The 17,100-nt window shown below is 33.0% G+C and overlaps 1 protein-coding gene across 1 annotated transcript in view; it reads left to right on the plus strand.

Moving 5' to 3' along the window:
* The first annotated feature begins 2,408 nt into the window (after positions 1–2,408).
* Positions 2,409–17,100, plus strand: part of LOC149032031 (sterile alpha motif domain-containing protein 5-like) — a 135,194-nt gene continuing 120,502 nt past the window's right edge. The window contains exons 1-2 of the mRNA XM_089174147.1: positions 2,409–2,597; positions 2,702–5,436. Of these exons, the coding sequence (XP_089030273.1) occupies positions 4,939–5,436 (498 nt within the window). The 5' untranslated portion in view covers positions 2,409–2,597; positions 2,702–4,938. The remainder of the gene's footprint in view (positions 2,598–2,701; positions 5,437–17,100) is intronic.

Genomic DNA, 17,100 nt, shown 5'->3' on the forward strand with positions numbered 1-17,100 from the left:
ATTGATGTTGAAATTAAGTTAAGAGATATATTTACAGATGCACGTTATTACGAAATAAAAAATAATATAATAGATACTTTTTATAATAATAATAATAATAATATTTTTATATGTATATTATATTATTATAAAATAATAATAATAATATTTTTATAATAATTTATTGTAAAAATAATATATAATATATAATTTTTATTATTTCTTTTTCGAAATTCGAAGATATTTGAATCGTAGAATTTTACGAGCTTCGTAAATTAATTCATTGAAATTTTAAAACATCTTTTCTACATTATTCAAAAGATCAAACCTTACGCTGAAGTAATAAATTAAAATATATTTATTTTTATTTCAGATACTTCTTTTTTCCTTTTACAATCTAAAATAAACACGAAATGAAAGAAAAAGATCTGTTTCTTTGAAATCTTTGTAAAATGTTCGCGAATTTACCCCTATCCAATCGAATTACACAAGATTCATGTACTACAACTATTCCCGTTAGTTAGTAGACATTGAAAAATAGCAAAAAAATAAAAAAACATTTCATATCGTTGAAAAGCTATCACGTTCGTTGTTCGTGACACGAGACACACAGAGAGAGAGAGAGAGAGAGAGAGAGAGAGAAGAGAGTGCCAGAGCTCGAATTGATCTGCGATGACTGCTATCACACGGATTACGCGGATTCCTCGAAAAGATATCGGGGCATCGAAATAACGCGTTTCGCATCGTCACGCAGAGATCATCTCGATAGCGACTCATCATCGAGGTAGATGATATAACACCGACAAAGGCCGTTTGAAATACAATGGTCGATAAACGCATACGCCACTCCGAGTAATTTGCCGTATTACGACTAGAACGACGAATCCGCGGTATCGACGGGTGCCACCGTCCTAACCCTCCTAGAATGAGGGAGTGAATGAGAAGAAGGGAAGGAGGAAGGGAGGGAAGGAGGATAGAAGGAAGGAAGGGTGAAAGGGAAAGGGGGCATGGATAACGTCCTACCCTCTAGAATACACACGTACATATACACACACACCTCCCCCGTCGTTTTACCCTGGGAAAGCAAATTACTCGATCAAAGCGAGGAAATAGCGAGAATAGCATCGAGAGGGTCCTTCGCGTCCGTGGCACGCGACGTCACGTCGCGTTATCGAGAGGCAGTTGTCACTCCCTGGTGTCACCGATGAGACGGACGGAGGGACGAACGAACAAACCAACGAACGAACGAATCCAACGAACGAATCCAACGAACGAGTCCTGGCAACGTCCACGACGAATCGTTCGATTAATTTTGTCCGTCTCGATGACTCGGACACTCGTTTCTGACTTCTATCGATTTGATTAATTTGACCGACCGATGGACATACATATACATGCATTCGAATCTCCTATGTGATGTTAACACACGCCTGTAACACAAGTTTGTTCGATCACCACCATTCTTTAACAGAAATAGATAATACATTTATCAATGTATGTATACGTGTATATGTGGGTTTTTTATCTTTCATTCTTTTTTCTTATTTTTTTCTTCAACCAGATCCAGAATTTACCGGAGATACCTCCCTTTTCTTCGCATAAACATTGCTAAGGTGCCCGCGTAACCGAGCCGAGCCGTGCAACGGGCGCGTTACTTTGCATAAGTACCTCCTACGGGCATACGATTTTTATGGTCCTCCTCCTCCTCCTCCTCCTCCTCCTTCTTCTTCTTCTTCTTCTTCTCTTACGAGAACGTACTAAACATACGAATCGCTGCTGCTTCCAGCTCTCGTACGTACTTACATACCTATCTACATACATACCTTATACCTTTACCTATCCTATCTCACCAATATATACACAGCAACCATCAAGATCTGCGATTCCTTTCTTGAAAAATAATAATAATAATAAAAAAAAGAACATTTTGTACTTTTATATACTTCGTTTAACTACCAAGTATAACATCCGTACGTCATTAAGGGTAAGAAAGAACTCGTCGATCGCAACATGCAATTTCTATCCTACGTAAACGAGTTTTATCGGTACTCTCTATCTAGGATTAAATTCTTCATTCTACGATAACGAGAGAAGATAGAGAATAAAGAAAGAGAAAGAGAAAGAGAAATAAAGGGTAGGTTAAGTTTTTCTAGTAAATCGTATGTGATACATCGAATAATATACGATAATCAAAGAAAATAAAAGTAAAGAAGAAAGGAAGGAATGAACGAAGGAACGAGATGGAACGAAATACGGTGATATCGCGTCGATGGCACGACGTTGAGTGGAACAGAACCGACAGTGGTGGTGGTGGTGATGGTGGTGGGGGCATAAAAGCCGGCCGGCCGGTGAGTTTTGGTGATGGTGGGGGTAAGAAAGTACGCGCAGACGAGCGACGCTCCCTCTGGCGAGTTTCAGTCAGCAGTCGAGCCGTGTGCCGCGTCGCGGTAGCGTCGAAGAGCGTCGTTGAGCGTCGTTTGGTGCGCGTCTCGTCGCGTGTCGTCTCTTCGTCGTGTCCGTGCGCCGCGAGGATGACGCCTTCCTCGATCTCGCGATTATGAGAGCGCCGGCGAGCCTAGTCTCGTCAATATTGTTTTTTTCGTGATTTATTATTTGTGGTGATAAACAATCTATGATCAATTTTTCATTCAATATATTATATATTTATATCTACATATATATTAAATATATTTCGAATAAAAGAAATATATTTCTTCGATAGAAGAACGAGACCTCCCCCTCCCCGGATGTTATAAATGAAAACGTTTGGTTTTAAACGGTGTGTCGTGTATACCCCATATTATTTTTTTGTTCTTCGTAAATTAATCGTTGTTGTTGTTTACTACTGCTGTCTCGTGATAATCATCGGTGAACGTTCTTTTGACGCGACCGCGTGACCTCGTCGCTCATATTCTACTCCGTGCGAAGGAGTAAGAGAGAAAGAAACAAAGTAGAACAAGTAGAAGAAGAAGAATAAGAATAAGAATAATAATAAGAATAATAATAAGAATAATAATAGTAATAGAAAAATAAAAAAGGATAAATTTTTCCATTACAAATAACAAGGATAAAAAGAAGAAGAATAAGAAGAAGAAGAAGAGTGAGTGAGTGTGGGATATTTGGAAGAGTGAACGGAGCAAAAGAAGCTTCTTCTTCTCTTTGCGTCCTTTCTTCTTCTTCGTCCTGTCAGTGACCTTGGTTTCCCCGTCACCGTGGCAAGGAATAGTTTCGACGACGAGAAACGAACGCTGCTGCTGCTGCTGCTGCTCTGTTCCCGTCCAAAGGATATCGTTTTTCTCTTTCTCTGTAGGCTCTTTCTCTCTCTCTCTCTCTCTCTCTCTCTCTCTCTGGGAAGGTCAACGTGCCTCTGTCGTCGTCGTCGTCGTCGTTGTCGTCGTCGTCGTCGTTTGCCGCACCACCAGACAACCCAACACCCGTTAATTGTTATTGTCCTTTCTTTCTTTTTTACTCATCCAATCCTACCCATTTTCTCTTTTCAATTTGACGAGTTAAGTGAAAGTAAAGACAAAAGGTACGAAAGAAATTTGCGAATTTTGAGAAGTGCTGGTTGGTTTTGAAGAAAAGGAATTCGGCTTCCTCTTTTAGTATTTCACGTTGCTTCTCTTCTTTACTCTTTTCCTCTTGTTCTTGTTTTTCTTTTCCTTCTTCTTCTTCTTCTTCTTCTCATACTCCTCCCATCGTCCTGGTCGTCGAGACGCGTGAGCTTGCAATGCCGCGAGGACGTCGAGCACTCTAACCGGTCCTCGGCTACTCGGGTCTGCCATACTCTCTCTCTCTCTCTCTCTCTCTTACACTCTTTCTATCTCGCTTTTGCTTCTTCGACCTCAAAAATTTCGAACTAACCGTCCTTCTCCTCCACTTCTCATTCACTTTTTTATTAACTCTTTTTATTTTTTTTTTATCTTTCACGAACGATCATCTTGCAACAAACGCCCACGCGCCTCTCCCAGAGACATCGACGAATTTTTTTTCTTTTTTTTTTTTGTGTTTTCCATTCAACGAGGATCGATTTTGGTTCTTTTTATTTTTATTTTTATTTTTTTGAGGAGGGGAGAAAAAAAACGACAAAAACAGAGGGATCCAAAAAATCGATCGAGATTAACTTTTGCGAAACATTTTCACGAGGGGGGGTGGGTGGTGGTTTTTTTTTCATCTCTCTTAGGGATTTTGATCCGTTTCGTTTTGTTTTACTTTGATCGGTTGGGGTTTTCCTCTCTCTTTCTTTTTTTTATCGTTCCCACGTAGTCATATACATTTATATATATATACATACACACATATACATTTTTGAAACGACATAAGCGAGCTCTACGACGCGATCGACACGCTTGCTTTTTCCTTTTTTTTTCCTTTTTTTTTTTTTTTTATTATATATACCACGAGAGACCGTAGAATCATCGACCCAACGGCGTCGCGACGGTGGGCTGCGTCGACGACACCTGTAGAGAGGTACTACACACGCCGTGTACCAGGAAAGGGAGAAGAGGAAGAGGTGGTGGTGGTGGTTGTGGAGGAGGAGGAGGAGTACGTTTGCTGGAACGAACGCCCCAAGGAGAGAAAAACCAGCTCGATTTTTACGAATAATAAAACTCAACGCACATAACCACCCTACGATACATATATACATAGATATATATAAATACGTACGAATTGGTTTACACGTATTATATACGTATATTGTAAACAACTAGAATAAATAAAGAATAGAGAAAACGGGATTCTCTAAATATGATGCGAAACACGAGCTCCTCCTCGTATAGTAGCTAATTATAAAAAACGAAAGAAGAAAGAAAGAGAAAGAGAAGGTAGAAAATTGTATAAAATATAGATAAATAATTGAAGGACAAAAACTCTCCAAAGAAATATTATATCATTTGGAATATAAAATTATATATATATATACAAAGATATTATAAATATATATATAAATACGACAAAATGACAATGGCCAGCAATATCGTGGTCGAGTGGTTGCGTTCGCTCCATCTCGGCCAATATTCCGAATCGTTCATCGATAATGGTTACGACGATCTCGAGATTTGTAAACAAATTGGTGATCCCGATTTGGATGCAATCGGTGTATTCAATTTAACTCACCGTGCACGTTTATTACAATCGGTTAAAACGTTGAGAGAGGAGGGAGCTGCAAGCGTTTATTTCACATTGGAAGAAACAAACGAGTGTCTTTGCGATAATGTTAGTTCAAAATCATCGAGAACGTCTTCGGAAAGACCACCAAGCGACAAGGATGTACAAAGGGCATCACCAACGGCTAGTTCTTCGAGCGGTGGTCAAGAATTAACTAAATTTGCGGATGAATATGAAGAAGGCAAAGCTGAATTGGTCAGAATCCCTCGGATGCAACTTAGGATGCTACTGCAAGAGAAACTCAGGCATGACGGCATCAGACTCGCTTGTCAACCTTATACTACACCGGTGAGTCATCATTCTACTTACTGATACATACTTCCTTTTTATTTATTTTCTTATTTTACTTTTTAGTTTACTTTTTTATCTTCTTTTCTTCAACCTTACTTACTTACTTACATACTTACATATATACTGGTATTTTTTGAGTGGGGTACTAGTATGTGCACACGCATTATGTTCTCTGCGTCATCGTCGTGTCCCGTGTGGCCTTTAAAATAAATCCGATCCCGAGATCCAGATGCTTCGTCACAGATAAAACCAGACACCATAGATGATTAACGTTTTTTTTTTTTTTGATCGATATTTTTCTTACATTTTATTTTCTTTTTATTTTGAGAAAAAAAGGCAGACTGGATCTCTCTCTTTTTCTCTTGCGAAATGTTAACCTGCACAAGGTGAAAAATGCATTTGGTTTGCTAGACGTTCGGAAAGAGGGAATCTCGATTGAGCCAATCTTCCTCTTACCCTTTTCTCTCTCTCTCTTTCTCTCTCTCTCATTCTCTCTTTCTTTATCTTTTTCCTTTTTGCTGACAAGCACGTATCGTTTCTAACGTGAGACGTAAATAGAAGCTACTCGACGACCCAAAGCGGATCGATCTCGATCGGATTCGACTTTGAATTCGACACAGTCTGACTTGAGAGTTAAGACGTTGCCTGTGTGAGAACATTCTTTTAAAGATTTTATTTATTTTTTTTTTTTTTTAAAAGAGTAGTACTTTCGAAGAATGTTAAAATAATTCTTTTTGTTTTTATCGATACATCTTTCTAGTTTTATTTAATATTTATTTGTTTTTATAACGCGTTGCAGTGATATTTTTATTAGACCTGTACCAATTTGATTTAATGTAATAATTTTAATTTAGTTTTAAAGGAAATAATATTGTTTTAATTTTTAGTAGCTTTAAAATGAAATAATGAAATATATTTTTTGAAGGGTAGTCGTTTCAAAGAATGTTACAATAATTCTTTTTGTTTTTATTGATATATCGTTTTACTTTTAATAAATATTTATTTGTTTTTTTAAATGGAATAATCAAAGTGAAATATATTCTATATTTATTCTATATTTATATTTTATTTTATAATAATATATAATTTATTTTATAATGTTTTACATATATTTATATACATAATTATTATATATATTTATTCTTTATTTGTTTTTTTTTGTTTTTTTTTTTTTTTTTTATAACGCATTGCAGTGATATTTTTATTAGTCCATTATCAATTCGATTTAATATAAATTATATTAATAAATTATATTGTAATTTATTTTTAAAGAATATAATATTATTGTTTAATTTTTATATCTTTAAAATCAAATAATATCGCATTATTAAAATATTTATCTAGAAAAAAACAGAGAGAGAGAAAGAAGTAGATATTAACAATTATTGTTGTTAAGGGAGTAGAAAACCATTGATATTATATGTGAGAAAAATTACATAATATACGAGTAGAGAGTATATTTTCCTTTTTTAAAAATTCTATGCATATTATATATATTTGAAACAAAGCAATTGCATGTATTAAACCCATAATCAATCGAGGTATTCGAGCGGTTTTGTACAATTAACAGTTAGATAAATACGTGAAAACGTGTAAGTCGTGTGTATTATTACTTTCGTGTTAGTAAACGTTCACATTGAAATTATTCGAGTAATGTTTTTGTTTATAGAATATTCACACATTATAAAACAATACGTTGCAAAAGAGAGTGGTAAAATCAACGAACACTGGAACGTAATTTTTACAAATTTTTTATTTTTTCAATGCTTCTCAAAGTTTACGATGCACAATATTTCACGTAGATAAATAAAAGAAAAAGAAATAAAATAATTTAATATAAAAATGCAATTAAATAATCAAGCATTGTTCATGCTCTCATAATTTTCTTTTTTTTATACGGAAGTTTGATTTTTTCCGATAAAAATAAAAAAAAAATAAAAAAATAAAAAACGTTAAAATAAATGATAAAAAGAATTAAAATATTTCAATAGAATATAATATACTATCTCTCGTTTTAAATGTACAATTTTATCTTGTTTAAATACTTGTAATTTAATATTTGGAAATATCCTTTCTTTTTTTTTTTTTGAAGTCCATATATTTGAAATTATAAAGACTATATATATATATATATTATGAATAGCCCGTAAAATTTCTGTACATTTATATCATTAATATAATTATTAAATTATTTTTAAAAATTATTCAAACCATACGCGGTGTATTAACATTTGATACAAAAAACAAACCTAACGTGATTAAATACTTATACCATTAAATTTGTTCAAAAAGTTCACATGTCGAGATTTAAATACATATTATTTAATAAATGCATGTAACGAAATATTCTATATATATAAATACATCAGTATACCTTTAAAATGTTTATACAAAATCAATACGAGCTTATCGAGCAACCCGATAAAAGGGGGCATATAAATTTATATTATTTGATATATAAAAAATGAAAAGGCGGATGTTGTCATATAAAAAATGATACATCAGACCTAGAAATGACCTCGAACTCCCAACTTCCTCCCCCATCTCCTTCCTCTCTTCACCCCATGAAGGAGTTCGATCGTATTACGATTGTCGTATTCGATATATGTTTTGCGAATTGATCTTGGGTTCATGGAAAACGTTAAAAGTGGTATTGGTGGTGATGGTAGTGGTGATGGTGATGGTGGTGGTGATGGTGATGGTGGGTTGTAGAAGCTAAGTAGTCCTCGACGACGAGTCGAGCGAGCGGAAGAGGTTGCACGCTGCTTGATAATCCGTGCGTCATCGATCACACTTCACCACCCTCCTCTACCCTCATATTATTTTTTTTTTCTCATTCTTAACTTCCTTTCTACCTTCCTTCCTTCCTCCAAGGTTTGAAATTATTTCTTTTATCATATTTCTATCATCTCGTTTAGTTTATTCCTACCTAGTTCAACACGTTGGTTTTTAACTTCATAGGCACTGCTAAACGTTGCATGGGTTTTTTTCTCAGTACGGCAGGGTTCAACGAAAATTGCATGTAAACTGTACAACTATTATACAATGTGTGACGAACAATTGACGAACAATGCTGTTAATTTACGCAAGGTACATTAAAATGAAATTTTTGATGATTAAAATTGTAATTTTTCTTAAGAAAATGATACACATGTACTTTACCTAAACAATTCATTTTAATAATTGAAAATAAAATTAGGTATAATATATTTTAGAAGATGTTATCTGCGAAAGCCACTATAGTGGCGCGTAGTATTGGAAGATGACATTCATGGGAAGCTCCTATATTGTCGCGTTGTACTGGAAGATGGCACTTGCGAAAGCCACTATAGTGGCGCGTTGTATTGGAATATGAAATTCATGGGAAGCCCCTATATTGTCGCGTTATACTGGAAGATGGCACCTGCGAAAGCCACTATAATGGCACGTAATGCTTAAAAGATTAAAATCAACGTGAAACAAAACCTTGCAAACTCTCATATCCGATAGATTTTGATCGATAGATTGTAAGATCGTTAGAGATCGATCTTCCTGAAGATCTTTTCGTAGTTTTTAGAAGAAAATCGGATAAGATCGTGGAAAGATATCACGATAAGTACTAATCTTCTTCTTCCTCTTCTTTCTTTTCATTCCTTCTACACGTTCACCTTTAACTTATCCCCACCTCACGTTACTCCACCCCACCCCGTTTTCTCGATGAAGATTGTATCGTTCGTATCAACGACCGATCGACCGGAATCGCTCTCAAATTGTACGCTTTGCTAGGATAGAATAGACGTCAGGACAAAGGAAACATTCTACTTGAAATGGCCAAGCGGCTTTACATTCCTAAGCTTCTCGTCCTCGTGGTTATCGGTAATGTAGTTCCGAACGATAGTAAAGGACAGGTAGATAGGCTGACTGAATGAGTATGAGAGAGTGAGAGAGAAAGAGAGAGAGAGAGAGAGAACGAATGAGGGGAAGAGAAAACGATCGATGTTGTTCTATACACAAACAACAAGTTACACGATTGCCAAGGACCTTTTAGTTATTATTACGATACCAAATATTATGTTGAAAGTTTTAGTTATCGAATTGTAAGCGATGTAATCTTGTTAATCTAGTTAATTTATCTTTTACTCCGAGTCCTCTCTTTCGATAAACGATTTATTCGATTTAACCCACACCATACTCCCTTACCCCACCCCTAACCTTCCACAATGTGTGCGTGTTGTCTCTATTTGAAATAAATTTAATCTTCGTTAGGATATCATCGGGATCGATATCATCTCGGGCCAACGAATATTATCCACTCACATGCATGCACATCATACGTACGCATGCATGCACATATGTACGCATGCATGTGTACATACGTACGCATGCACACGTCTATCTTCCTAGTCATAATTTTCCCGATCAGTCGTTATCACGCTGACGTTTCGTGAAAAATTAATTATAAACGTTATGTCAATGTCGTTGAAAATCGAATCCGATATCAATATACTTCCCGAGATATATCCTATTGTTGTTTCGAAACGATTTTAAACGTTTCTGAACGTGTACGGTGTTAATATACGCCATCATTGTCATTTTAACGTCTCCGATACACATATATATATACACACATGCACGTGGTGTGTGCACAATCTCTTGGTATTCGTATCAAATCCCTCAACCCCACCATTTCTCTTTTCATTCTTACACTTCTGTTTCGTAGAATGCGTTTCACGCGATAATCGAAGCCGGAAAAGTGCGAAAAGTATCCCCTTTTGAATAGGGTGGGTTAGAATGAGGGGTTGGAAATTATATAATCCCTTCACACGTCTGTGACTCGTATAAACCGGTCGCCCTTTGATTTTCTTCTTTCTTCATTTTAATTAAGTAAGATTTTAATCTTCTGAAATATACGTCAAATTTATTTATTATATGTAAGTTTGATGTTTTATGTAAAACAATTAATTATTGTTGAAAGTATGATAAGTAATATGACGTCTGTTTTTAATTAATTTGTTATTAATGATTAAATGTTTAATTTACAAGGTCTGAAATTCATTTTCTCAGTCTTTTCTTATTTCTTTTTTAATTGTTTAATAATGAGAGACAGATATGATAATAAAAATTAATTACTTTATTTTAGATATTAAATTTATTGATTATATAATTTGTACAAAGAAAAAATATTACAGTAACTTGTTGAAAAAAATATAAAATGATATTTAAATTTTGTATTATGTTAACTAATAGAAATATTATTGTACAAATCTAATACTAATATGACATTAAATGAGTCATGTAAGAATAATAATAATAATAATAATAATAATTCTGTTGAAATATTAACTAACTATTGATGTTACTATAATATTATATCAGTTAGATAAACTAATAATAGTTCTATCAAAATAGATAATATAGTCCTTCTCTATTCTATTTTATCTCTATCTCTATTTATATCGATTAGTTAAGAATTGATTATATAGAAATAATTTATTATAAAAAATGGAAAGTAAAATGAGATAAAATCTACTATTAATAATACAGTATAATATAAATAAAGTAATAGTAGTTCTGTTGAAATAGTAAATGTTCTATTAATACTAATACCTTGTTGAATGAATAACGTGATAGTATTCTGTTGAAATAGTCATAATACGTGGAAAGATAAACTAATAATAATTCTATCAAAATATATAATATCTTTCTATATTCTCTCTCTCTCTCTCTCTTTCTCTTTCTCTTTCTCTTTCTCTTTCTCTATCTTTTATTCTATTAAGAATTCATTATATAGAAATGATATTATATTTGAAATAAAAAAAAAAGAAGAAATCGACACTAAAAGTAATTTAGTAATAATTTAAAATAAATAATAAAACCATTTACATTAAAATATTATTACACATAAAAAAAGAAAAGATAATATAATTATATTTAATTTTATTATTTTTAATTTAGCTTTCCAATTATTAAATATATTAAATAAATATGAATAATATAAATCTATAGAAATAATTAACACTCCCATTAATAATTAATTTGTACCAAAATATTATTACATATAAAAAAAAGAAATAATAATAATAATAATAATATGTATATTTAATTTTAAAATATCCAATTTAGTATTCCAATGATTAAATATAAATAAATAATAAATTAAATACAAAAATTATAATTATACTCCACTAAATATTTAAATATAAAAAGATACGTGTTAAAAATAATAAGAAGAAAAAAACGAGATGACAATTTACAAATTCCAAGGACAAAGGTGTTACATTCCATTTTTTCGATTTTTCTTCCCAACCCCCCTCCCCACCCCGTTGAAAATTTCTTTCTCTACAATTTCAGTCGCATGGTTAAGCATGGTCGTCGCATAGCACTGAACTAAAAAAGACGCGTCGTCGTCGAGGTCAACATCGAGCAACCAACACCCACACCCCCTCACACACACACATACACACATACACCATTTGACATCGTCCGATAGAACAGGACTTCTCAGACACACCAGACTGTCTCAATGCTACTCTCCTCTACCTCTACTTTCTTCTCCACCTCTATTTCCTCCTGTTTCCTCTTTATCCCTCCTTCTACCCCCACCCCCACCCACCCTTCTGCTCGTTCTCGTATCGTCGTATAACAGTACACGCGGACCGAGGGTAATAGCGTTTAAATATTTGAGCGAATGTTCAATCGATATACCTATCTATCCTCCGGGCGAAACTCACCCCCTCAGCCCTCCCCCTTTCCACCCTCTTCACCACACCTCTCGCTCTTGCCAACGCTTCGCTTTATTGTACCTTCCGTTTTCTCTCCCTTTCACTATCACCCCTTCTCTGTTCTTCTTTCTCACTCACTCATTTTGATTCTCTTTCCACACCCTCACTTTTCCACCAACCCGTTCTGTTCCTATCGTACTCTCCCCACCCCTTTCTCGTGGACGTGTTTCCATAAAATATCCAAAAAGCACCCTCCCAATGAAATTGTTCTTACTCGTAGAAATTACTAGAGAGAGGAAGAATTCATGGGGAAAATGATGATGGTTGAAAGGATTGATTTTTTATAATTTTTTTTTTTTTTTAAATTATTATTATTGTTATTATTATTTTTATCTTTTCACGAAAGCAAATGACTATTATAATGGTTGGAATTTTACTAAGAGTATGAACGATCGTAGAATAATTTATGTTAGAAGAAAAATGAGGGTTCATTGTTCATGAGAACTTTTAGAAAATCTAGAAGTTGTTCCCCGTTTTACTTTAAAGAAGACGTCATTTGTGGTAAAAGAACGAGATTGTCTGGAAAACTCTTTTCTCTTTCTCTTTCTCTTTCTCTTTCTGTACGCTTTCGATGTAAGGAAGAAGAAATTTATGATTCTTAAAGTTATTAATTATTCCGCATCTTTTACTTTTGTTAAAACGATAAGAAGTAAAAAAAAAAAAAAGCATAGAAAGAAAGTAAGTAAGTATGAAAGATTCGTCTATGAATGGGGTGGAAAAAGACAAATTTTCAAGTCGTGCCGATATAGGATGACAAAATAAAAGGTTCAGATTTGTAATAGCGAAAGAGAGAGAGAGAGAGAGAGAGAGAGAGAGAGAGAGAGAGATGACGACGATTCGTATGTCAGAAGGGCAACATGCTGTAACAGCCCTTATATCAAAAAGTCCGAACTGGGAAGAAAGAGTATGCTTACCTTTAGCAAATATCCAACCTAAACGTCTACTACATGCCAAGAGAGAAGAAAAAGAAAGAAAATAAAAAGAGAGAGAGAGAGAAAATCGGAGACCCTCGTCTTCGAGAAGTTCCAAGACAGCGATCGGCACGATGCCGAATTTTCTCTTCCCTTCAAACTACCCTTTCCCTTTTCTTCTTCTTTTTCTTCTTATTCTTCTTCATCCTCTGACCAAAAGGGAAACGTTAAATCCCGTGAAATCCTTGGCAAAGGGGGAAGAAATCCCTTTTTGGTACTTTAGCAAACGGTTGCACAGTAACGAAGGAAGAATTTTGTTGGATAGAGAAACCGATCACTATAGTAAGCTATTTTCCTTGCTTGTTCAGGACACCAAACTAATGACGTTCTCCGATGAAATACACCTTTATTAATGTCACTCTGTTCTAGTTGCATTCAGTACGACCAACCACCACTAACACCATCCTTTCGTGTAACTCGAGTACCACTAATTGCGTATCTCTCACATATATAATACTACTACTACCTATATATACCTATTCCCACTAGGAGACGTATTAATCGATCACGATGAATATCAAATCACGTAAGCTCTGATATTTTCTCTTCCATGTACAAATGTGATTGATATTTTTAAACAAATTTCTTATCCCGTGATATAAGTGAGATATTTTAATCAGTTAATCGTAATTGACGTGTATACTCGTCGTGGAGACGAGGCATAATTTGTCGATTGACGAGTATACTCGTCATGAACAAGTACGATTTGTCTACTGACGAGTATACTCGTCATGAACAAGTACGATTTGTCTACTGACGAGTATACTCGTTATACGTATAAAGTAGAAACCATTGGCTATTTAAATTGTAATTTTTCGAAAAAAAAAAACGAAATATATTCTCAAACTTTAAGATGTTTAGAATATTTTGTGACCATGTTGAAATAAAATAAACAAATAAATACTTTGTAATTGACGAGTATATACGTCATGGCTCGATTCTCACGACACAAAACGGTGCACGTTTTTAAACGAGGGCGCCACAGTTAACTGATTAAACAAGCGAAAGAAGTCGTATGAAAAATTTATTCATACTTTTGATCGATCAGATGATCTTGAGCACGTGTAGTAAATGATTTTAATATTTAACTATACATAATTATTACCAGATGTTTGTATAATGAATTTTAATAATGTAAGTTTATTTTTATGGTACAGGTGACAGGAAAAAATGTCAACGTTGAAGTATAATCGATTATTTCTTATCTCTCTTAGAGATCCTTGTTTTTATATAATCACATGTAAGAAAAAAAAAATGAAAGAATGAAAGAAAGAAAGAATGAAAGAAGGAACGTGTTCTAAGGTATTCCATGCTCGCAAGAAACGTGACTCTTGGACAGTACGAGAAGCGTTTATTTACTGCACACGTTATCTCGGTTGTACTTAAGGTGCATTATACTCGCGTTACGTTATGCGTTTTGATGAGAAAGAAAAAGAAAAAGAAAAAGATAAAAAAAAAAAAACACGAAAGAAAGTGTGTGTTGTATGAGAGAGAAAGAGAGAGAAAGGGAGTAAGGGTTGGAAAGTGAAGGAAAAAGAAAAAAAAAAGAAATGAACAAAATGACTAATGAGGTAGAGTTACTTTCGTCTGGTAAAGAAACGAACCAACGTTACTTTAAACCCCCTAACCTCCCCTCCCCATTCCCTATCACTTCTTCGTCCTTTCTCAATTTCTTACCTTTCTTGTAAGAAAAAAAAAAAAAAATAGGAATAAGGAGGGGTCAGAAAGCGCGTGCGTGAAACAACTCTCGCGAATGCACAAATACAACGTAATACGAAGAAGTGGTAGAGACACGTACAAAGGTACAATTACAAGCACGTAATCACACATACATATATAAATATATGTAGAAGAATTCATGCATATACACATTTATACAAAGGATTCGCGTGCCGATACTTGCACACACCTATTGCTGGCGGCTTAAGCAAACGCATTACCGCGGCTAGAATTCCCTCGTCGAGTCGACCAGCCTCCTGGCACGCAATGTATGCCCCCTTGCTATCTAGGTAACATTAAGGACTCGCCCGGCTGCATTACCGCTGCCAGGTAATAAACATGTTTAATTGCAACGCTAATGGCGCAGACGGGAGCAAGCATTACCCCCACTTCCCTTCTCGGCCCTCACACTGACTGAGAGTGTGTGGTGTGGTGTGGTGTTGTGTTGTGTGCCACCCTTAGTCGAGTTGAATCGAACCTTGCCTTGTGCTTTTGCCTTATGCTTTTTCCTTTGCTCTTGTCCCCCCCCCCTTCCTTCCTTTTCTTCCTTTTCTTCTTCTTATGGTGATTTAACATCGTTGAAGATTTTCGACACGATCAATTGCCAAATGTGCTCTTATTTTATCCTAGATTTTATGTGGTTTTTCTTTTTTTAGGATTTTTGTTAGGAACTTAATAAATATTATTAGGTGTATTAATTAATTATTTGTATTTTTTTTTTTGAAATAAATTTTGGTATTTATTTAATAAGTAATCAAGCTGAACGATGCTAAATATTTTTTTACTTTGTCCTATATTTTTTGTATTTCTTTTTTTACAATTTTTTATTCAACTCTAATTGATATTATTAAGTATATTAATTATATTCTTTGTTTTCTTTTTTTAAACAAATTTTAGTATTTAATTAATAAGTAAATAAATAGTAATACATATACATATTATATCTTTTATTATTAATAAGTACATATTACATAATTACACATTAGAATTATTAATTATTTAATATACATTATTATATATACCATATATAAATATTATTATAATAATTACATAAGCAATAATACATATATCTTTTATTATTCGAAATAGTTCTCATTATTTTAAAGAATTTTGGATCATTTTTGTTTTTAGACAATTGTCTAATTTCTTTGACATAAAAAATATGCCGATTTGTTGCAATTAATTTAATATGAAAGAACCGAATTAATTGCTACACTTAATAGTTGGTACTATTATTGGGCTGCAAAAATAGTTTGAGATGATTTTAAAATGAATGTTTTCAGTTCGTTGGTTTTAATAGTCCATTACGTTTTTTTATGTGTTCGAAAAAATGTTAATTGGTAAGATGTTTTTAGACAAGTTAATGCTATGTAAAATATTTAAAAATACATTTCACTTTAACTTATGTAACTTTGAAGTTAGATGCTTGTATATCTATATATATTTTTGAAATACTTACATCTCTTGAGTTAAGCTAGATAACAGCTGTAACAACTTGCTAGTTCGAGTTCAAAGGTTTATATTTTGATACAATTTACGTTCTACCAAGTTTATAATAAGTCTACTCATTATTTAGGTTAAACACTTATATGCAATCATTCATTTATTTATAAATTTTCACTAATTTCTTTTTATAAATAAAACAATCTAATATCAAAATGCAATAAAAAAATAACTTTCCTATTTAAGTTTGTTTCTTTTCATTTTAAATTTGGACTCCTATCATTTAAAATTAAAATAAAATAAAAATTTAAAAAAACAAAATAAAAATTTTCTACCAGTTTGCACAATTTTATTTGTTTTTAAAAAATATTTTATATTAAATAGAAACAAAAAAATATATTTATAAATAAGTAAATAAATATAAAAATGTAGGGATTATGTATTATGTAAAAATTTATTTAAAAATTATATATATTTATTATATATTATTATAATATTATGTTTTATGTAAAATGTAGAAAGAGAGTTGTATTTTTAGAAAGTATAAACATCCAACAACGATTGAATTAATTTACACAATTTTATTTGTTCTTACAATTAGATAATATTTAATATTAAATAGAAAAAAAATAATATATTAATAAGTAAATAAATATTATGTAAAAATCAATTATCTATTTAAAATTATATATTTATTATAAATTATTATTATTATCATTATATAAAATATAAAAAGAGTTGTATTTAAAAAAAAAAAAATAAATATT

This window comes from Polistes dominula, unplaced genomic scaffold (genome assembly GCF_049000335.1).
Source record: "Polistes dominula isolate Pdom_NZ unplaced genomic scaffold, Pdom_raw_medaka contig_482, whole genome shotgun sequence".
Lineage (NCBI taxonomy): Eukaryota > Metazoa > Arthropoda > Insecta > Hymenoptera > Vespidae > Polistes > Polistes dominula.